The 22,261-nt window shown below is 40.5% G+C and overlaps 2 protein-coding genes across 14 annotated transcripts in view; both read left to right on the plus strand.

Moving 5' to 3' along the window:
• Nucleotides 1-186: 186 nt before the first annotated feature.
• Nucleotides 187-15,574, plus strand: c9orf72 (C9orf72-SMCR8 complex subunit). The gene is made up of 10 exons (XM_078796197.1): nt 187-343; nt 1,388-1,871; nt 3,146-3,241; nt 4,386-4,450; nt 6,265-6,337; nt 7,422-7,538; nt 11,405-11,640; nt 11,730-11,787; nt 13,416-13,525; nt 14,023-15,574. The coding sequence occupies exons 2-10, from the start codon at nt 1,425-1,427 to the stop codon at nt 14,207-14,209; spliced, it is 1,389 nt and encodes a 462-aa protein (XP_078652323.1). The 5' UTR covers nt 187-343; nt 1,388-1,424; the 3' UTR covers nt 14,210-15,574.
• Nucleotides 15,575-16,007: 433 nt separating this feature from the next.
• Nucleotides 16,008-22,261, plus strand: part of kiaa1109 (KIAA1109 ortholog) — a 108,773-nt gene continuing 102,519 nt past the window's right edge. For all 13 annotated transcript variants that reach the window (XM_078796276.1, XM_078796280.1, XM_078796283.1 and 10 more), the window contains exons 1-5: nt 16,008-16,161; nt 18,641-18,776; nt 18,860-18,976; nt 21,608-21,686; nt 21,771-21,835. In XM_078796276.1, coding sequence (XP_078652402.1) covers nt 18,671-18,776; nt 18,860-18,976; nt 21,608-21,686; nt 21,771-21,835 — 367 coding nt within the window. In that variant the 5' untranslated portion in view covers nt 16,008-16,161; nt 18,641-18,670. The remainder of the gene's footprint in view (nt 16,162-18,640; nt 18,777-18,859; nt 18,977-21,607; nt 21,687-21,770; nt 21,836-22,261) is intronic.

Raw genomic sequence — 22,261 nt, forward strand, 5'->3', positions numbered from 1 at the left:
GTTTATATGATAAAGTCACATTTGTATTAAAAATGACAAATTAAGAGAGCATGAGTGAGCTGTGTTGTCGAACTGAAAGATAGTTTTATATTATAAATCTATAAATCTGTAATACTGACAAAAAAATGTTCCCACGGTTCTTCACTAGAGGGCGCGCAGTGTCGCCCTTAATTGACGTCATAAAGACGTACCCGGAAGTACTACAGGTGGCAACTGAGCGGTGTAGTGACAGTGCAGTCTGATATATCCTGTTGGCAGCAAAAGATAAGCATATTATAAATGTCATGGAACATTTGAAAGTCTTCCAGTAGAAGCGGAGAGTCGGAATTAATCGACGAAACGAGTAAGTTATTTGTTGTTTGTTATTTGTTTCCAGGTTTGTGTGTTGTGTTGGTGACGCGGGTTAGCGAGTTAGCATGTATAGTGTATAGGTAAATTACACAATACCACAACACAAATATGCAAATATGTGTGTGTGTGTGGAATGTACAGTATTGGTATTTATAGTCAATTGTAATTGTAGTTCCTTGTCGAAACGAATCCGACATGCTGCCCAGCATCCACACTTCAATTTCTGTACCGCTATCACCAATAGGGACGCAGTTATGCTAAAGCTTATCCCATCTGACTTCTCGCGAGATGCGGGATACACTGTGGACTGGTAGCCCTACAGTCGGCTAAACACAGACTTAGACGCCGCATCTCGTGTTTATATCCGCTGTCGCCATACGTCAACGTCGCCGCCATATTGGATGGGTCAAATATAATGTAAATGTACAGTACTTACTTTCATAAAGCGCCTTTCTACAAATAATTTTAAGTTAATTCCTCTTGTTTACACATTCACACGCGCATTGAAATACTTGTAAATCAGTTAGTCACAAAAAAATACATTTAAGGATTACCTTTCTTTGTAGAAAGCGCAGCTTTGACTCATCCAGTATGGCGGCGATGTTGACGTACGGCTTAGTGCTCAATGCAGTCTATCTATGTCTATGGTTAAACAGCCTATATTAACCATCATAGGTGTTTTTGTTAATGTCCACCCATCGATTGGAAACAAGTACCTGCCCGGGATGCTTAAGTTAATATTTTTAGTATAGCAGCAATGCCTGACCACTCCAAAAACATACATAAATAAATGTTACAATCACACAAATTAAAGGTACCCTTCCAACATTCGTATAAACTGTCCCTCCCACCTTCTCCTGTTTTGAGTGTGCTCATGTAACAGAATGTACTTTTTGTAATCCCCCAATGATGCAATTTGATTATGTTGTTAACCACTCGTTGCCACAAATAGATCGCAGTACTGTGGTAACATTGTGATTTGTATATATTTCATTTTCTGCAAATGACATTTGTTTAATGTCGTTTTATATTTCAGATTGTCATCCGGTGTTTCATCCAACATTTCAACTCAAATGTCTTCTGAGGGTCCACCCCAGTCACCTGCTGTGGCAAAGTCCGAAGTAGCGATAGATGGAGAATGCCCACTGCTGGCTGCCACCTTTGCCTACTGGGACAATATCCTCGGGCCACGTGTGCATCATATCTGGGCACCAAAGTGCGATCAGGGAATGTTCCTCAGTGATGGAGATGTGACTTTTTTGGCCAATCACACACTAAATGGCGAGATTCTGCGGAGTGCGGAGTGCGGAGCCGTGGATGTGAAGTTTTTTGTCTTAGCGGAGAAAGGTGTCATCATTGTGTCGCTCATCTTCGATGGTGAACTAAAGGGGGACAAGAACACCTGCGCCTTGTCCATTATTTTACCTCAGACCGAGCTGGCCTTTTATCTACCTTTACACACCATCTGCGTGGAGAGGCTAAAACATGCGATTCGCAAGGGACGCATTTGGATGCAGAAGGTACCTCACACACTACAATTGCTTACTTGGCTTTTTCTTAATTCATAATGTATTGCTCTGGTGTGGTATTAAATTACTTTAAAGTGATCCGCACATCTGTGCACTTCATTAGAGATTGTAACATGAGTGCGTTATTAAAGTTGCTTTCTATGCTGCCTGTTGAGGAGTAATTATGCTAAGTTCAAAACTATACGGTGTGAACAGTTGGGCAAAATGACACGATTACATAGTGTGAAGGCTTTTATGCTCAAATTAATTAATTTGTTGTAAGGCAGTGCTGTGGGGGCAAATGTTAGAATTAGGGCCTGATTGGGGCTGAAAAAATAAAGAGCATTGATACAAACATAAACATAAATTTGTATAATTCCCAAATACCACCCAAATACCAATAAGACGGTCAACTGTCAACATAAGGGCATGCCTCTTTGTGATTTACTTACTTACTTACTACTTTGTTTTGCTGGTGCTGGAGCTCTGGCTAACTTGTAGCATCTAACATGTGTCGAGGCTCCACATTTTCTTGTGAAATGAAAATATATACACTTAGTGCAGGGGTCTCAAACACGCGGCCCGCGGGCCAAATGTGGCCCGCAGGACACCAGTTTGAGGCCCCCGCCTTGTTATGAAAGTTTAATGTTAGTTGCGGCCCGCGCAAGTTTGATATGGATGCTGTATGGTATCATGTACCCAGAAAAAAATATTACGTTTGATTAATGTTCATGTTAAAGGTTAAATAACTGTTTATAGTTATCCTCCCTATCTGTGTGGAAGTGGTAAGTTTTTGGCTATTTAAGTTTAAAGGAAATAACTTGAAGGCTACCGTTTAGGTCGCTAGCTCTCTAGTTTGCGAGTTAGCATGTGTCTCAAGACCCTGCAGTTGCGCAATATGTTGTAAATAAAAAGAGTATAAATGTGACTATAGTCGTGTTTTGTCATGTCTACAGGGCTCTAATAATGCTTTGTTCATTTTAATCTGAAAAAAAACAATTTGTCTACCTACCAACTATATGTGGTTTCTTAAGTTTTTATATTTTGCCGTTTTATTATTATTATTATTATATTTATTTATTACTGATTGATTGATTTTCTTTATTCTTGATTTGTTTATTTATTTTTCATCTTATTTTGTGTAGAAAAATAAAAATTAAGATATTTGAGAACAGTGGAATGTTTTATCAGAGCTTTTTCTTGTAGAAAATCAGAACCAAAGCAAAGTTTATTCATTTTTCTGTTTTTAATAAATGCGTTTATTTACCTTCTTTGCTTTGTTTCAGGGCTACAACATCAACGCGGTGCTGAGCTTGGAGATTGTCCCGATTATGGCGCTGCTCGCTTCCATGAAGACACACAGTGTGCCTGAAGACATAGACGTGAGTGACAATCATCTTTAACCCTTTAGATGCACGAGTGACTGGACCCTACACTCTTCCATAAGTGGCTCAAAAATCACCCATACTAGAATCAATGCCTTTTTATGACAATGTTGCCATTTTGGTTAGGAATAATCACTTGTGTGATATTTAGTGTTTTTTTAGGAATACCTGGAATATGAAATGATGAAAAAATTTTATTACAAAGATATTTCAAGAAAACAACCTGACCGGGTCATTTTTGACCCACTTATGGAAGGTTGGGGTAGTAACACAAAAACAAAAATTTCTTAAAATGTATAAAAGGTAAGTTAAAAATCTGAATGGCATGATATTAAAAACATGTTTTTTTAGGAATACCTGGAATATGAAATGATGAAAATTTTTCATTACGAAGATATTTCAAGAAAACAACCTGACCGGGTCATTTTTGACCCACTTATGGAAGGTTGGGGTAGTAACACAAAAACTAAAATTTCTTAAAATGTATAAAAGATAAGTTAAAAATGTGAATGGCATGATATTAAAAACATGTTTTTTAAGGAATACCTGGAATATGAAATGATGAAAAATATTCATTACAAAGATATTTCAAGAAAACAACCTGACCGGGTCATTTTTGACCCACTTATGGAAGGTTGGGGTAGTAACACAAAAACTAAAATTTCTTAAAATGTATAAAAGGTAAGTTAAAAATCTGAATGGCATGATATTAAAAACATGTTTTTTGAGGAATACCTGGAATATGAAATTATGCAAATTTTTCATTACAAAGATATTTCAAGAAAACAACCTGACCGGGTCATCTTCATAATAACACAAGGATTTTGTTAATGATTAATAACATTTGGACTCGAGGTTGATGTGAAATTCCCATTTTCTGCCAAATCATGCAGCCCTAATTAAAACCAAATGTGTTATGTAGCCTTTTGTGGTCAATATAGATCAACTCTAACCCTGCACTTCAAAGCATCAACACCAATTAGTGGAAATCTCACTGTCTGTTTCTCACACCGCTGTTACACAACGATGAGCTTGCGTCATATTTTCATTGCAAATCGCACAAATGTGCCAATCAACACATTAGTTTTGTTCTTGAGAACTCTTCCAAAATGATCCTATTTGTTTCCTTGTTTCTGACTAGATAAAAGACACAGTACTAAATGATGATGACATCGGAGACAGCTGCCATGAGGATTTCCTCCACAAGTAAGCACTCCGGTCTCGGCAAATGGTGACAGATGATAAGAAGTGCCGGCTCAACACCCATCATCCCTCCAATGAGTAAAAACTCTGCATGCGGCGGAAGTTTCCTCCAGACAAAAGGCCAAGGCCAAATTGCTATTCCTCAGAGTTGGCTAAGTTTATTGCCGTACGCTGCAGAGATGGCAAATAGTCTGTAAATTGAACTGATTTATGAGCAGTTAAAGGACATTTATAGCTGAAGAGAGTTGAAGAATACAAACAACCAGGCCTGTCATAATAACACATTTTGCTGGATGATAATTGTCCTACAAATTATACAGATTAACTATATTGGCGCAGCTGACTACTGTGGGACGCATATACAAAAGCAAATACAACATTCATTCATTTTCTACAGCTTATCCTCACGAGGGTCGCAGGGGTGCTGGAGCCTATCCCAGCGGGGTACACCCAGGACTGGTCACCAGCCAATCACAGGACACATATAGACAAACAACCATTCACACTCACATTCATACCTATGGACAATTTGGAGTCGCCAATTAACCTAGCATGTTTTTGGAGCGCCTAGCACGACAGCCTCAGGTCCCGAAAAGTTTGAGGCAGTCCCATAGTGTCCCCACATCATGCCATGTGTGTATTTGCCTTTAGACAGTAAATTAGCTAAAATGCTAACAGTCATCATGCTAGCACCTAGCAAGACAGCCTCAAGTCCCAAAAGTGTCCAGGCAGTCCGATAGTGTCCCCACATCATACCATGTGTGTATTTGCATTTAGACATGAGTAAATTAGCTAAAATGCTAACATGCTAACAGTCATCATGCTAGCACCTAGCAAGAGAGCCTCAAGTTTAGAAAGTGCCAAAGTTGTCCTATAACATCCCTACATCATGCCATGTGTGTATTTGCCTTTAGACATGAGTAAATTAGCTTAAATGCTAACATGCTAACGGCTACCATGCTCGCACGTAGCAAGACGGCCTCAAGTGTAGAAACTGCCAAGGTTGTCCTATAACCTCCCTGCATCATGCCATCTTTGTATTTGCCTTCAGACAATAGTAAATTAGCTTTAATGCTAACACGCTAACGGCTACCATGATAGCACCTAGCAAGATAGCTTTAAGTCCCAAAAGTCTTAAGGCAGTCCCACAGTGTCCCGACATCATGCCATGTGTGTATTTGCCTTCAGACACGAGTAAATTAGCTAAAATGCTAACATGCTAATGGCTACCATGCTAGCACGTAGCAAGAGGGCCTCAAGTTTAGAAACTGCCCAGGTTGTCCTATAACCTCCCTGCACCATGCCATCTTTGTATTTGCCTTCAGACAATAGTAAATTAGCTTAAATGCTAACATGCTAACGGCTACCATGATAGCACCTAGCAAGATAGCTTTAAGTCCCAAAAGTGTTAAGGCAGTCCCACAGTGTCCCGACATCATGCCATGTGTGTATTTGCATTTAGACATAGAGCTAAAATGCTAACATGCTAACAGTCATCATGCTCGCACCTAGCAAGAGAGCCTCAAGTTTAGAAAGTGCCAAGGTTGTCCTGTAACCTCCCTACAGTATGCCATGTGTGTACTATACTTTAGACATGAGTACATTTGCTTAAATGCTAACATGCTAACGGCTACCATGCTTTAGCAGTTAGCTGCTAAAGAGTGTAGACACCAATGTACTGTATTTCAGTTGACATTCATCTTTAGCCTGTTTTCCCTTCTATATAAATGTTTTCAGAAATCTCCCACAATATCATCATTAATTCAAGTAATTGTCATGCTAATTTGCTATAATTTGCACTTATCTGTGTGGTTCAGGTCCATCAGCTCTCATTTCCAGACTTGTGGCTGTTCGGTAGTGGTGGGAAGCAACCCGGAGAAAGTCAACAAGGTACATTTTATTATTTCCTGTACATAATTTAAAGTGTTGCAAAGCGAGTTTCAGATTCTAAACAGCGACTTAGTATGTTGAAATGTACCCATTATGTCATGATGTGCTTTATATATCACTATATTGACAGTTACTATGGTACCCATTATGGCATTGGATGCTCGTATTATTAAATTTATTAAATTTTTAAAAAAAAAACTTCAACTGTATTATAGAAAGCAGGAAGTTAACAAATGTAACAGTTACTGATTGTAAAAGTACCAGATGGAGGGGTAGGATTTAATAAGCTTTGCTTCTTCCTACTCCTTTTGAACATGTGGAACTGTGAACTGATTATGTGATGCATTCAATTGTAATCTGATGCATGTTCAAATGAAATAAAACCATAAAAAAATTACAATTAAATGAAAACTCAATTGTAATCTGATGCGTGTTCAAATGAAATTAAACCATAAAAATTACAACAATTAAATTAAAACATTTTTTTAAATTTAAAAATAATAATAAAAAACTCTAATTATACTAGGAAATGTTCAAATGAAATTAAACCATTAAAAAAAATTAATTAAAAACAAAACACTTTTTTTAATCAAAAACATTTTTTTAATTAAATCAAAAAAATAAAATAAGCTTAAATTATATTTAAAAAAAATTAAAATTAAAACAAAAAATACAATTAAATAAAATTAAATTATATTAGGAAAGCAGGAAGTGAACAAATGTAACAGTTACTGATTGTAAAAGTACCAGATGGAGGGGTAGGATTTAATAAGCTTTGCTTCTTCCTACTCCTTTTGGACATGTGGAACTGGGAACTGATTATGGGATGCATTCAATTGTAATCTGATGCATGTTGAAATGAAATTAAACCATTACCATTTACATTTAGACATTGGTTAACTAGGACGAAATGTGTCAATCTCATTTTATTACGTAACCATCTGAATTGATCCCCCACTGTTGGCAGTTTAAGTGCTACCCCTTTTTATTCAGGAAGTGACCCCGTTAAATTCAGTACATTCTTTTTAATGATTTTATGTGCGTTGGCTGTTTAATTTATTATATCCCAAAATATTTTTGGCAGATGGTGCGGACGCTCTGCCTTTTCCTTACCGCTGCTGAGAAGAAATGTTCTCGCCTTTGTAGAGCGGACTCATCCTTCAAATATGACACAGGCCTCTTTGTTCAGGGCCTGCTAAAGGTAACCGACTTCTGAAACAACTTCCTGATCGACACATTCGTTTGTTCATTTTCTACCGCTTATACTCACAAGGGTTGCAGGGGGTGCTGGAGCCTATCCCAGCTGTCTTAGGGCGAGAGGCAGGTGGTACACCCTGGACTGGTGGCCAGCCAATCACAGGGCACATATAGACAAACAACCATTCACACTCACATTCATACCTATGGACAATTTGGAGTGGCTAATTAACCTAGCATGTTTTTGGAATGTGGGAGGAAACCGGACTACCCGGAGAAAACCCACGCATGCACGGGGAGAACATGCAAACACCACACAGAGATGGCCGAGGGTGGAATTGAACTCGGTTCTCCTAGCTGTAAGGCTTGCGAGCTAACCACTCGTCCGCCGTGCAGCCCATATTTGCATATTAACAATAATTCATGGTTCCATTTATCACAGGGAGTCTTCCAGGTCCTGATGCAGCGAAACAGTCCCAGACCATCACACTACCACCACCATATTTTACTGTTGGAATAATGTTCATTCATTTTCTACCGCTTATCCTCACGAGGGTCGTTACCGGCTGTCTTCGGGCGAGAGGCGGGGTCCACCCTTGACTGGTGGCCAGTCAATCACAGGGCACATATAGACAAACAACCATTCACACTCACATTCATACCTATGGACAATTTGGAGTCGCTAATTAACCTAGCATGTTTTTGGAATGTGGGAGGAAACCGGAGTACCCGGACGGGTAGAACATGCAAACTCCACACAGAGATAGATGGCCGACGTTGGAATTGAACTCAGGTCTCCTAGCTGTGAGGTCTACACGCTAACCACTCGACCGCCGTGCAGCCCCTTATCGACACAACACATTTGTAGTCCGTTACTGTTAATATTTTTCCCAAATTGTGTATTAATAATGATCGACGTAAACGTGGCTGCTAGTTCGCCGCCATTGCTGCCTTGCGCCCTGAGTTATTTTCTGATGTGAAAGAGCCACAACAAGATTAAGTTGTTTTTCCCCATGACCACATTGCATAGAAGTATTTGATTCTACACTTGGATTTTAGTGTTTCCCTTAGGTTTACAGCTTTGGGGTGGCAGATGGGGGGCTTGGACACAAACACACACAAACACATGATTACACACAGTGCAGCCAACTCTAATGCAATTTCTCCTCTGCAGTTACATTTGGGGTGCACACATGCACAATGTGTGTGTGTGTTTGTGGGGGATTGGGCCGCTGAAGTCACACAAACACGCAAACATTAGCACAGATGCTGTGTTAAGTTGTGTTGCTGACTCCAATGCAATTGTTCCTAAACAGTTACATTTGTTGTGCACACATGCATAGTCATGTGGACAGGAAGTGTGTATCCGGGTTGCAGTGTGTGAGTTGCAGGGGATTTTTGTGAAAACCGAACTGACATGAACACACGCACACACGTACTGTCGACAACTCCGATGCGATCGCACCTCTACAGTTCCATATGGGGAACACATAGGTGTGTGTGTGTGTGTGTGTGTTAGGGCTGAATTAGACTGATGAAGCAACACAAACACATGCATGGATCCTGTGTTGATACTGTACACATGCATGTGGTTTTGGATTTATGATATACCATATTCTACTATAGTTACATTTGGTGATTGGTTGTGTGTGTGTGTGTGTGTGTGTGTGTGTGTGTGCCCCCTGGGTTGTGGGGAATTGGGCGGACCAAACAGACACAAACACATGCCAACACTTCCACAGTTACATATGACAAATCTTCATAATAATAAGGAAAGACGCTAAACCAGGGGTCCCCAACCACCGGTATCGGTCCGTGGCGCGTTCGCTACCCGGCAAATAATGAATTATAATAAACAATTTATTAACGGGGCTGCACAGTGGATGAGTGGTTAGCGCGCAGACCTCACAGCTAGGAGACAAGGGTTCAATTCCACCCTCGGCCATCTCTCTGTGTGGAGTTTGCATGTTCGCCCCGTGCATGCGTGGGTTTTCTCCGGGTACTCCCACATTCCAAAAACATGCTAGGTTAATTAGCGACTCCAAATTGTCCATAGGTATGAATGTGAGTGTGAATGGTTGTTTGTCTATATGTGCCCTGTGATTGGCTGGCCACCAGTCCAGGGTGTACCCCGCCTCTCGCCTGAAGACAGCTGGGATAGGCTCCAGCACCCCCCTGCGACCCTCGTGAGGATTGTGGTAGAAAATGGATGGATGGAAGGATGGATGGATTGATGGATGGATGCAGGTCTCACAACTAGAAGACCTGAGTTCAATTCCACCCTTGGTACTCCGGTTTCCTCCCACATTCCAAAAACATGCTAGGTTAATTAGCCACTCCAAATTGTCCATAGGTATGAATGTGAGTGTGAATGGTTGTTTGTCTATATGTGCCCTGTGATTGGCTGGCCACCAGTCCAGGGTGTACCCCGCCTCTCGCCCAGAGACAGCTGGGTTAGGCTCCAGCACCCCCACGACCCTTGTGAGGAAAAGCGGTCGTGAATGAATGAATGTATTAACGGGGCGGCATGGCGGTTGAGTGGTTAGCGCGCAGACCTCACAGCTAGGAGACAAGGGTTCAATTCCACCCTCGGCCATCTCTCTGTGTGGAGTTTGCATGTTCGCCCCGTGCATGCGTGGGTTTTCTCCGGGTACTCCGGTTTCCTCCCACATTCCAAAAAAAAAAAAAACATGCTAGGTTAATTAGCGACTCCAAATTTGCCATAGGTATGAATGTGAGTGTGAATGGTTGTTTGTCTATATGTGCCCTGTGATTGGCTGGCCACCAGTCCAGGGTGTACCCCGCCTCTCGCCCAAAAAGAAGACAGCCGGGATAGGCTCCAGCACCCCTGCGACCCTTGTGAGGAAAAAGCGGTAGAAAATGAATGAAAGGTGAAATACTTAGAAAGCAACTCTCGGGCTGGATTCAAACACTTGGTGGGCCGCATGTGGCCCCCGGGCCGCAGTTTGCCCGCCCCTGATCTATGATGTACAGCTATGCTATGTATGTTTGGTTGATGTGTCTTCTCTGTGCTTTTATTCCTGCATGGAATTTTTTCAAGAAATAAGAATAATACCTAATTACAGTAATCCCTCCTTTATCACGGTTGATTAGTTCCAGACCTGACAGTGATAAGTGAATTTCTGCAATGTAGGATTCTTTATTTATAAATGGAATATTTTTTTTGTTGGGAATTTGTAGAAAACATGTTTATAATTTACGGTAATCGAATACTACAACACTCGATTAATGAATGTGAGTGTGAATGGTTGTTTGCCTATATGTGCCCTGTGATTGAAATGCTGTATTTCTGCATTAAAGTGTTTTTAAAAGGAGTTTGAACCTGACAGTTTTACAATTAATATGACCTTAATTTGACCTTCTTGGGAAGTTGGGGAGTGCTGTCAGACGTTCGCTCCCTCAGGCGCCCCCCCCCCCCCCCCCCCCTAAATACCGATGGTAAGGGAAACGGTGCCTTTGTTCTTTGTCATTGCACTCTTCTATTCATCCTGAGTGTATCCGAACTTGAGGAGCACAAGCAGCAGATAAACTTTATGGAGGTTTTCCCTCGTTTATGCGGAGTCATTGTGGCCCAAACTGACTGTTATGCAGTTTCTCGTTTTGGCACCCCTTGCAGTTTTTCATGCAAAGCCACAACGGGGAACAAAGAGAAGAAGGTAGAAACCACAAGCAGACAAATGCATAAAAACCTGCTTACAAAAAGAACAAGTTTTTTGCCAAAAAAAAGTCAATTTTGCACATGTATTTATTTGTCGAACCGCTCGAATTTAAGTTGATTATGAGAGTTTAAATAAGAAGCCATATTTACAGATCATCAGTGTGATTTTTTTTTTTTTCGTTCTTTTTCAGGACTCAACTGGTAGCTTCGTACTGCCCTTCCGTCAAGTCCTCTACTCCCCTTACCCAACCACGCACATCGACGTCGACATCAACACGGTCAAGCAAATGCCACCCTGTCACGAGCATACGTACAACCAGCGCCGCTATATGCGGTCTGAGCTTAACACCCTATGGAAGACTGACAGTGAAGAGGACATACCTCCTGACACCGTCATTCCCACCGATGACACTTTCACCCCTGACTTGTAAGCTCGGAATCTAACCGTCTTGTTTTTCATGGAAAAATACACGTCTGGAATTTCAAAACAATACTCATGTTCTTCTTTGTTCTTAGGAATATATTTCAAGATGTCATGCATAAAGATACTTTGGTCAAGTCGTTTATAGATGAGGTAAGTTATTATTTGTGGGGTGTGTGGGGGGGGGGGGTGATGGTATATCGGGATCAGATTTTTTTTGTTTGATAATACCTGAAATATGGAATAATGGAATACCTGGAGAGAACCTATGTAACCTCCGGGTGAACATACTGTATATATACTGTATATATACTGTATCTATTTTGATTCCAACCCATGATTAGATTAGATCTGCAACAATTAAATGAAGATTAATCGGGTATACAATTAATCGAGTGTTGTAGTATTCGATCACCGTAAATTATAAACAGGTTTTCTACAAATTCCCAACTAAAAAAATATTCCATTTATAAATAAGGAATCCTACATTGCAGAAATTCACTTATCACTGTCAGGTCTGCAACTAATCAACCATGATAAAGGAGGGATTACTGTAATTATGTAGTATTCTTATTTCTTTAAAAAAATTACATGCAGGAATAAAAGCACAGAGAAGACACATCAACCAAACATACTTAGCATAGCTGTACATCATAGATCAGGGGTGGGCAAAGTACGACCCGGGGCCACATGCGGGCCACCAAGTGTTTGAATCCGTTCCGAGAGTTGCTTTCTAAATATTTCAACTTTCATTTGTTCTTTACCGCTTTTTCCTCACGAGGGTCGCGGTGGTGCTGGAGCCTATCCCAGCTGTCTTTGGCGAGAGGCAGGGTACACCCTGGACTGGTGGCCAGCCAATCACAGGGCACATATAGACAAACAACCATTCACACTCACATTCATACCTATGGACAATTTGGAGTCGCTAATTAACCTAGCATGTTTTTGGAATGTGGGAGGAAACCGGAGTACCCGGAGAAAACCCACGCATGCACGGGGAGAACATGCAAACTCCACACAGAGATGGCCGAGGGTGGAATTGAACCCTGGTCTCCTAGCTGTGAGGTCTGCGCGCTAACCACTCGTCCGCCGTGCCGCCCTGTTGTAGTATTCGATTACTGTAAATTATAAACAGGTTTTCTACGAATTCCCAACAAAAAAAAAAATTCCATTTATAAATAAGGAATCCTACATTGCAGAAATTCACTTATCACTGTCTGGTCTGCAACGAATCAACCATGATAAAGGAGGGATTACTGTAATTAGGTATTATTCTTATTTCTTTAAAAATATATACATCAACCAAACATACATAGCATAGCTGTACATCATAGATCAGCGGTGGGCAAACTGCGGCCCGGGGGCCACATGCGGGCCACCAAGTGTTTGAATCCGGCCCGAGAGTTTCTTTCCAAGTATTTCAACTTTTATCATACAAACTGGCAACATGACTTGCAAGTTGGATGTTTTATTTAGTAAAAAAAAAAAAAACAAAACATTATTAACTCAATGCGGCCTACGAGTCAAAATATTTGCACTGTTCCAGTCTTGGTTCCCGCCCAACTAGTCTAGTCTTTTGAGCCTATGCCACACAGCAGGATGACAACTTCCACTCAATTATGGTATTTCCGAGTTACAAAGATCACCCCCCCCTCGCCCCCCATGACTATTGCATGTGTTTCCTTCTCATTCTTTTTCATGGTTCCCACCACAAGTTATTTCATGATTAGCCCGCTGAGCTCTTTGATGGTGTAGGAATTGCCATTCTGTGTCTTACCCAGGTGTTCATGCTGAAGCCTGGGCTGTCCCTGCGGAGTGCCTACCTGGCTCAGTTCCTACTGCTGCTCCACAGGAAGGCGCTCACACTGCTGAAGTACATCGAGGACGAAACGTAAGAGTTGGCCGCGAATGCTAGCAAATATCAGAAAGGTTCTCCATATTTATGAAAATATCCAACTAAGCTGCGGCGTCAATACAAATTAATTTTGGGGGATTTTCATGCTTGTACACAATTCATTCCAGGACACTACAGGCAACCTTCAAATTGTTAAAATTTGGAAACCGTAGAAACATATGAATGGAAAAAAAATAAGCTGTTCATTTTTAAATTGAATTTAATTTATCATCTTATTCTGAAAACGGTTATTGTCGCGATACAGCGAGAGGGCACGAAGGTGGCTTGTTTATGTTACCGAGCAGCCTGTGACAGAAGCGAATGTCATTGTACTGCTAACAAGACGGTTTATGCAAACTTACATTGCGGAGCAGCATGCATAATTCATGGTGCCTCGGAATTCCCATGCACACCTGCAGCTCTAGATGCTTAATGCAAATCTCTTAAGTCTGACTCTTCACAGGTTGTTAGCTATTGCGTCTCTTCCCTTACAGGCAAAAGGGGAAGAAGCCTTTCCAGTCGTTGCGCAACTTAAAGAACGACCTGAATCTGACAGTGGAAGGAGACCTGAACATTGTCATGGCCTTCGCTGAGAAGCTGAGGGCAGGCTTGCACTCCTTTGTGTTTGGAAAGTCCTTCTATACCAGCATGCAGGAGCGAGACATCCTCATGAACTTCTGATTCTCTTCACCTGTATTTCACCTCCATCGGGGGTGTCCAAAAAAATATGGCTTGGAGCTTGTTTATTATTGGCATGTTGTAAAATGAATTCATTATTAGTGGAATATGGTATTAATGAGGGCGGCACGGGGGTCTAGTGGTTAGCTAGGAGACCAGGGTTCAATTCAACCCTCGGCCATCTCTGTGTGGAGCTTGCATGTTCGCCCCGTGCATGCGTGGGTTTCCCCCCACATTCCAAAAACATGCTAGGTTAATTAGCGACTCCAAATTGTCCATAGGTATGAATGTGAGTGTGAATGGTTGTTTGACTATATGTGCCCTGTGATTGGCTGGCCACCAGTCCAGGGTGTACCCCGCCTCTCGCCCAAAGACAGCCGATGACGACCCTCGTGAGGATAAGCGGTAGAAAATGAATGAACATTATTCCAACAGTAAAATATGGTGGTGGTAGTGTGATGGTCTGGGACTCTTTTGCTGCATCAGGACCTGGAAGACTCACTGTGATAAATGGAACCATGAATTGGCTGGCAACCAGTCCAGGGTGTACCCCGCCTCTCGCCCAAAGACAGCTGGGATAGGCTCCAGCACCTCCCGCGACCCTTGTGAGGATAAGCGGTAGAAAATAAATGAATGAAAAACTGATTGCCCTTAATCATTTATAAGATATGACACCAACTTGCTTTATCACTAATAACACAAAGCTAACATGTTGATGTTTTGGCCGACTTTGTATTGGTTTAATATCTTTATTGTACACATTTTTTTGTATGTGACCCTCTGTGGAAAACTTTTTATTGTTACAGGAATGCATCATTGTGTTCTTTTCCTGTTTTTGCCTTTTATGTATTCTGTTGTACAAGGAAACATTTCAGGTATTTCCTGCTTCCATGAGCCATAAACAATCAAACTTTTATTATATTTCACTAGTCTGCTGTTCTAATGTGATTTCTGTGTTTTGAGAAGTTATCTTTTGCGCCTGAATAATGTATTATGTTGTTAAAAATTGCATCTCAAATCACCAGGGTGTGCCCAGGTGATTTATTGTTCATAAGTAGTGGCTGTTTTAGTATTTGAATACCATTAGGTGGATTGTTGTTTTGCTAATTAGACGGTAACGCTGTCAATATATTTTATTTTATAGTTATCCTCACGTTCCCTTTCTATAAAAGCACTTTTCAGAGATCATTTGTGTATGTACTATATCTTGTTTCCATTTTTTTTATTATTTCATTACAAATTTGGCAACGGACAGCCAATCATTGCACCTCATTTACATTTATTATCAAGTGTAGGCTCACTATTCAGTTAGTGAAGTTAATCAATCAGAGTACTGACACACTTCCTGCTCTTCAAAATAAAACTTCTCTCCACCCACCAATGCGTTATGTTAAACGAAATTCAGAAACAATAAAAAATAAACCTTGTCGCACACCACACTTCGTACGTGCACCCACGTTGTGACGTCATTGCCCGCGACGCGAATATTCAGTTTCCATTTGCAAATAATTATGTGAGGATTATGATAAATATCTATAATTTGTGTGGAAAGAGTTGATAATATTATCGTAAATATGTGAAACAGTTTAAATGTTTTAACGTCTATACGTTTTATTCAGTATAACGCCACGGTCATGTTTTTTATTAAAATAATTATCTCGCTGCGGTTTTAGCTGAAGCATTACGACAATGTTGATTGGGACAAAAAAAAGATGTGTACGTCATTCAATTCGAAACGCCCATTGGTCAGTCTCTCAACCCAGAAATGTTTTTCCATTGGTCGATTTTGTGGAGGCTTTCGTCAGAACCGGAAGAGATGTCGACTGGCCGTAATCCGGGTAAATATTCAACACAGGATGCTAATTCGTCCCATGCCTGCCGACACCATTAAGTGACAACAACCGTTGGCTGACCGGAGCAAAGATGAAACCGCAAGGTTTACCCGTGGCATCGAGGTACTCTTATCATGTCAAGTGACTTGTTTTCATACATTATTGAAAGGGAAGTTGCAGGGTGCGGCCCGCTGTCATTAGCTTGCTAGCTAGCTCACTGCTAGCTAGCCCAGTGCTAACTTCATCATATTTAGCATTTCGCTTTATTACACTTGTATTGCTCAAATATCAATCGTTAGGTAGATTAAAACGCTCCCCGAATAATGTTCAGTGTCTTTACATGCTACTTTAAATGCTCGGAAATTCCATATAGGGTTAGATGGGCTAGTTCCAGTTTTGGGTTCAGATTGAGTTAGATTTAAAGTCAATACATTTGTATAATAGGACAGTTGCATAACATGTAACATAACATTCAGTGTGATTAGTATACAATTTGACGTTCTGACTCAGTTTAATAGTTCATAATGTAAAACAAAGTAGCTTAAAGTTGCTGTTCACCACCTCCATTCAGTAAATTACAAGTCATGATTTGTTTGGGATAAAAGGTCCCTCAGTTATCACGTCAATGTTTATTTCTGTCCAATCTGTGCATTGCATAAACTCGACTCTTAACGCAGAAGATGAATTTATTGTAAAATGTTGTTGAGTAATCATCATTTATGTTGGATTAGTTAGGGATTTGTGTTTGTGTCCAGCAGTTCTCAAGCATTTAGCGACTCCCACCGACAATATCCTGTCAGAAATGAAATAATCCTTCTGGTTGAAGCAAATTCCATGCCATAACCTGCTAATTACTTGCTAAGTAAAGGATGTGATCACGCGATCGGCCATGCATTTTCAAGTACACTCATTTGAAACCACAAAACAGTTGGTCACTTATAGCTATATTACACTAGACATACTTTGTTGTGGCACTATATGATAAATCATCAAAAAACAATGTTAACATGCTGCTGTCCTTTTAGACATTTGACATAATGGGTAAGGCCGTGCGGTCTTAGGAAGTCTGATTCCGGACAAAGTCACTACATTCACTTTTCAACTGGAAAAGCGTTAGGTTCTTTTTGAATTTTCTCAACTTGTTTCTATGTTAGTGTGTTATTGAACAGAATTATGGAATTGTGCGTTATTATTATTATTATTATTGGTGGTCCGTGGGAATGTGGGTTTATCAACTTTTCAAAACAATCAAGTTAATAAACTAACTAATTATCATGCCCAACCACTAGGGATGGACAAGATTCATTCATTCATTTTCTACCGCTTATCCTCACAAGGGTCGCAGGGGGTGCTGGAGCCTATCCCAGCTGTTTTCGGGCAAGAGGCGGGGTACACCCTGGACTGGTGGCCAGCCAATCACAGGGCACATATAGACAAACAACCATTCACACTCACATTCATACCTAAGGACAATTTGGAGTCAGTAATTAACCTAGCATGTTTTAGGAATGTGGGAGGAAACCGGAGTACCTGGAGAAAACCCACGCATGCACGGGGAGAACATGCAAACTCCACACAGAAATGACCGAGGGTTGGATTGAACTCGGGTCTCCTAGCTGTGTGGCCTGCACGCTAACCACTTAATCACCGTGCAGCGTACAGAACTCATTCATTCATTTTCTAATGCTTATCCTCACAAGGGTCTAGTGGGGTGCTGGAGCCTATCCCAGCTGACTTCGGGCGAGAGGTGGCGTACACCCTGGACTGGTGGCCAGCCAATCACAGGGCACATATAGACAAACAACCATTCACACTCACATTCATACCTATGGACAATTTAGAGTCACTAATTAACCTAGCATGTTTTGCTAGGTTTAGCATGAGTACCCAGAGAAAACCCACGCATGCACGGGGAGAACATGCAAACTCCACACAGAGATGGCCGAGTGTGGAATTGAACTCGGGTAATCTATATGTGAGGCCTCTGCGCTAACCACTCGACCACCGTGCAGCCTCACTCCTAGCATTCATTTTCTGCCGATTTTCCTCACGAAGGTCACGGGGGTGCTGGAGCCTATCCCAGCTGTCTTCTGGCGAGAGGCGGGGTACACCCTGGACTGGTGGCCAGCCAATCACAGGGCACATATAGACAAACAACCATTCACACTCACATTCATACCTATGGACAATTTGGAGTCGCTAATTAACCTAGCATGTTTTTGGAATGTGGGAGGAAACCGGAGTACCCGGAGAAAACCCACGCATGCACGGGTTGGATTGCACACTAACCACTCGGCCACCGTGCAGCCCGACAAGATGAGATTTTAACATTAATTTTAAGAAATGACTGCCAACATTTAATTGCTTATTTACAAAATACATATCCACTCATTGTGCTATTTGTTATTAAATACAGTCGTCATGTTTGAATAGAACAATTAGAACCGGAGCAAATATTCTTTGAATTACACTTGCTGGTGAGCTACTGCTAGCATGCGAGCCAGCTGTTGGATACTTTGTGATAGCATCACTCCAATCAGCCGGTGACATCCTGAAAGGGCGTGGCTGGGTACAATTTCATTCTATCATTTTCTCTTTTTAGTTTTCGACATCAAATTGAGAACCTGTAGCCATGGATGCGATTGGTTCCAAAAACAATGAAAGCACCTTCCCCAGCTTGGGGGATCTTGACGACTTTCTCAATAAGCACAACTCTAACTTCATTTGGCTGCTTGTGGGTAAGTGCTCTGCATCCCTTGATTCGAGTCATTTACATACAAAAATATTATTGTTTTAACTTTGTTTATGTTTTGCCCTGAAGCTACCATTCTGTCCTGTGGATGGATCATCTATTTAACTTATTACAACTCCCGCAACATCGGCCTCATCCTCACTCTCATCATCAACAGACTCTACAAGGATGGCTACATTCATATCGGTGAGTTGATCGACAGCCGTGTGGTGAATAGAGAGCAGGGTCGCCGCCAAGCTATGAGGTCAAGGCGTTTGGCCTGTTCAATCATTCATAACAAGGCGGGTTCTCTTATTGATGGCAAACTACAACCACATGATAGCATGGCTTTTGTAAAAGGGAGATCACGTTTTGGGGATTAGGTACTCGACAGACGGAATGCAATTTGTGGAGGCGAGAGAACCACCAGTACATCATAACGCTCAGATATAGATGGCATGATATCTTTTCTGTACGAATTAAGGCCACAGAAGCCTTAAAGTTTGGTAATGGTAATGGTTTAATTTCATTTGAACATGGATCAGATTACAATTGAATGCATCCCATAATCAGTTCACAGTTCCATATGTCTTTCTAATATAATTTAAGTTTATTTTATTTTTTTAATTTAATAAAAAAAATTGTTTTTGATTTTAAAAAAAATAATTAATAAATTTTTTTAATGGTTTAATTTCATTTGAACATTTTCTAGTATAATTAGAGTTTTTATTTATTTATTTATAATTAAAAAATGTTTTTAATTGTTTTAATTTTTTTTAATGGTTTTGTTTCATTTGAACATGCATCAGATTACAATTGAATGCATCCCATAATCAGTTCACAGTTCCACATGTCTTTCTAATATAATTTAAGTTTATTTTGTTTTTTAAATTTAATTAAAAAAAATTGTTTTTGATTAAAAAAAATTAATTAATTTTTTTTAATGGTTTAATTTAATTTGAACATTTCCTAGTATAATTAGAGTTTTTATTTATTTATTTATTTATAATTTAAAAATGTTTTTAATTGTTTTTAATTTTTTTAATGGTTTTGTTTCATTTGAACATGCATCAGATTACAATTGAATGCATCCCATAATCAGTTCACAGTTCCACATGTCCAAAAGGAGTAGGAAGAAGCAAAGCTTATTAAATCCTACCCCTCCATCTGGTACTTTTACAATCAGTAACTTACATTTGTTACATTTGTTCACTTCCTGCTTTCCATAAAGTTTGCATTTTTTGTGGAGGACTCCGCTGCCTATATAATGAAAACGATAATCGTTTTCATTCTTATTCATTATTTCATTATTTATTTTTTATTTTTTATAATAATATAATAATAATCATCATCATAAAAGCCCACTTTAACCACTCCAGAACACTATTTCTTAAAACGCAAATATGTAAATTTACCAATGTTTTGAGTCATGGCCAACTATTTTTTTCAACATATTTTCATCCTGCAGCTCTTTGAAGGCAGTCTGGCAAACTTTGCTTATCTTACTTTGTTTTTCAGCTGCCTTCATTTAAGTCATTGAAGGCCTTATGTTCACTGATGTATTCCTGTTGATTTCTTCTTTGCTATTCCGAGGATGTATCTTTTTATGGATCTTTATTTCGGCAATTCTCTCCTTTAGTGGCTCTGAATTTTCCTTTGGTTTCCTAAAAGGCTTTTATATGCTTGTCCCTTTGTAGTTCCTTCATCATTTGTTCCTGGAAGGTTGTCATTGAATTTGAATATCTTTGTTCCGTCGTGGTTCCTCTTTGTATTGGAGCTGTTCCTTCAGGCTTGGAGATTACCTTGCGTCTCTACCGCAAGGCATTCTGTTGCTAGGCAATCACTTTGATCAGTACCAGCTTGCCCTAACCGTACACAGTACGTGTATTATCAACAAACATGCTAGGTTAATTAGCGACTCCAAATCGTCCATAGGTATGAATGTGAGTGTGAATGGTTGTTTGTCTATATGTGCCCTGTGATTGGCTGGCCACCAGTCCAGGGTGTACCCCGCCTCTCACCGGAAGACAGCCGGTGATGACCCTCGTGAGGATAAGCAGTAGAAAATTAATGAACATTATTCCAACAGTAAAATATGGTGGTGGTAGTGTGATGGTCTGGGACTGTTTTGCTGCATCAGGACCCGGAAGACTCACTGTGATAAATGGAACCATGAATTATTGTTAATATGCAAATATGGGCTGCACGGTGATCGAGTGGTTAGCACGCAGACCTCACAGCTAGGAGACCCGAGTTCAATTCCACCCTCGGCCATCTCTGTGTGGAGTTTGCATGTTCTCCCCGTGCATGCGTGGGTTTTTCTCCCACATTCCAAAAACATGCTAGGTTAATTAGCCACTCTCTCTTGCTAGGTGCGAGCATGATGACTGTTAGCATGTTAGCATTTTAGCTCATTTACTCATGTCTAAATGCAAATACACACATGGTATGATGTGGGGACACTATCGGACTGCCTGGACACTTTTGGGACTTGAGGCTGTCTTGCTAGGTGCTAGCATGATGACTGTTAGCATGTTAGCATTTTAGCTAATTTACTCATGTCTAAAGGCAAATACACACATGGCATGATGTGGGGACTGCCTCAAACTTTTCGGGACCTGAGGCTGTCGTGCTAGGCGCTCCAAAAACATGCTAGGTTAATTGGCGACTCCAAATTGTCCATAGGTATGAATGTGAGTGTGAATGGTTGTTTGTCTATATGTGCCCTGTGATTGGCTGGCCACCAGTCCAGGGTGTACCCCGCCTCAATTGGTCTGTGTTTGTATTGTCATTAACCTGTTGTACTATAACAAAACTGGATCCTTACTTTGTCCACAGGATCCTTCTCCTTCTCCGTGCTGTCGGGAAAAGTCATGTTCCGAGATGTTTATTACATCAACCAGGACATGTCTATCAGGTAAATTGGACCCTTTGCTGCTTGTGTTTTGCCTCTAAAATACAGTTTTTTCACTTGTATTTTTTTTTTATTGTTTTTGGTTAGGATACAGGATGGCTTTCTCATTTTCCGCTGGTGGAAGATGTATAACCCAAAGCAGAAACAACATGGTAAGCAAACTGTAGCAGTCCATTATTGTTGCCTTTCCGATAACACGGTACAAATGAAGCCTGTCATTCCTGCGGCTAAATCCAACACAATGTCGCTCTTATTAATGTGGTCCTTACTGTCCTGATGTGTGCTGTATTACAAATGTCTACATTTTATGCTTATGTATTTACATTTATTACAGACCTTAGGTGAATGATAGTCCTGCAAAACAAAACGGCTTATATTCGGAGAGAAAAAGATTGAAGCAGGGATACACTCTATAATCATTTATAAGACAAATATACATTCATAAATATACAACAAATATTAATTCTTCACAATTTTGCACCTTGATCATAAACATACATGATGTGACAGTGAGGAAGCTGCCCCCCCCTTCAAACTCGACTCAAATAGTCCCAAGCACATATATCAAGGCCCGAATG

This window comes from Doryrhamphus excisus, linkage group LG14 (genome assembly GCF_037039965.1).
Source record: "Doryrhamphus excisus strain RoL-2023G ecotype Guam linkage group LG14, RoL_Dexc_Guam_v1.1, whole genome shotgun sequence".
NCBI classification, from domain to species: domain Eukaryota; kingdom Metazoa; phylum Chordata; class Actinopteri; order Syngnathiformes; family Syngnathidae; genus Doryrhamphus; species Doryrhamphus excisus.

What these genes read in the sequence shown, in the direction of transcription:
- c9orf72 (XM_078796197.1), top strand. Translation starts at nt 1,425, where the DNA reads ATGTCTTCTGAGGGTCCACCCCAGTCACCTGCTGTGGCAAAGTCCGAA. An exon ending in GACACTTTCACCCCTGACTT is followed by an intron (nt 11,641 to 11,729) that starts GTAAGCTCGGAA and finishes CTTTGTTCTTAG; the next exon opens with GAATATATTTCAAGATGTCA. An exon ending in AAGTACATCGAGGACGAAAC is followed by an intron (nt 13,526 to 14,022) that starts GTAAGAGTTGGC and finishes CTTCCCTTACAG; the next exon opens with GCAAAAGGGGAAGAAGCCTT.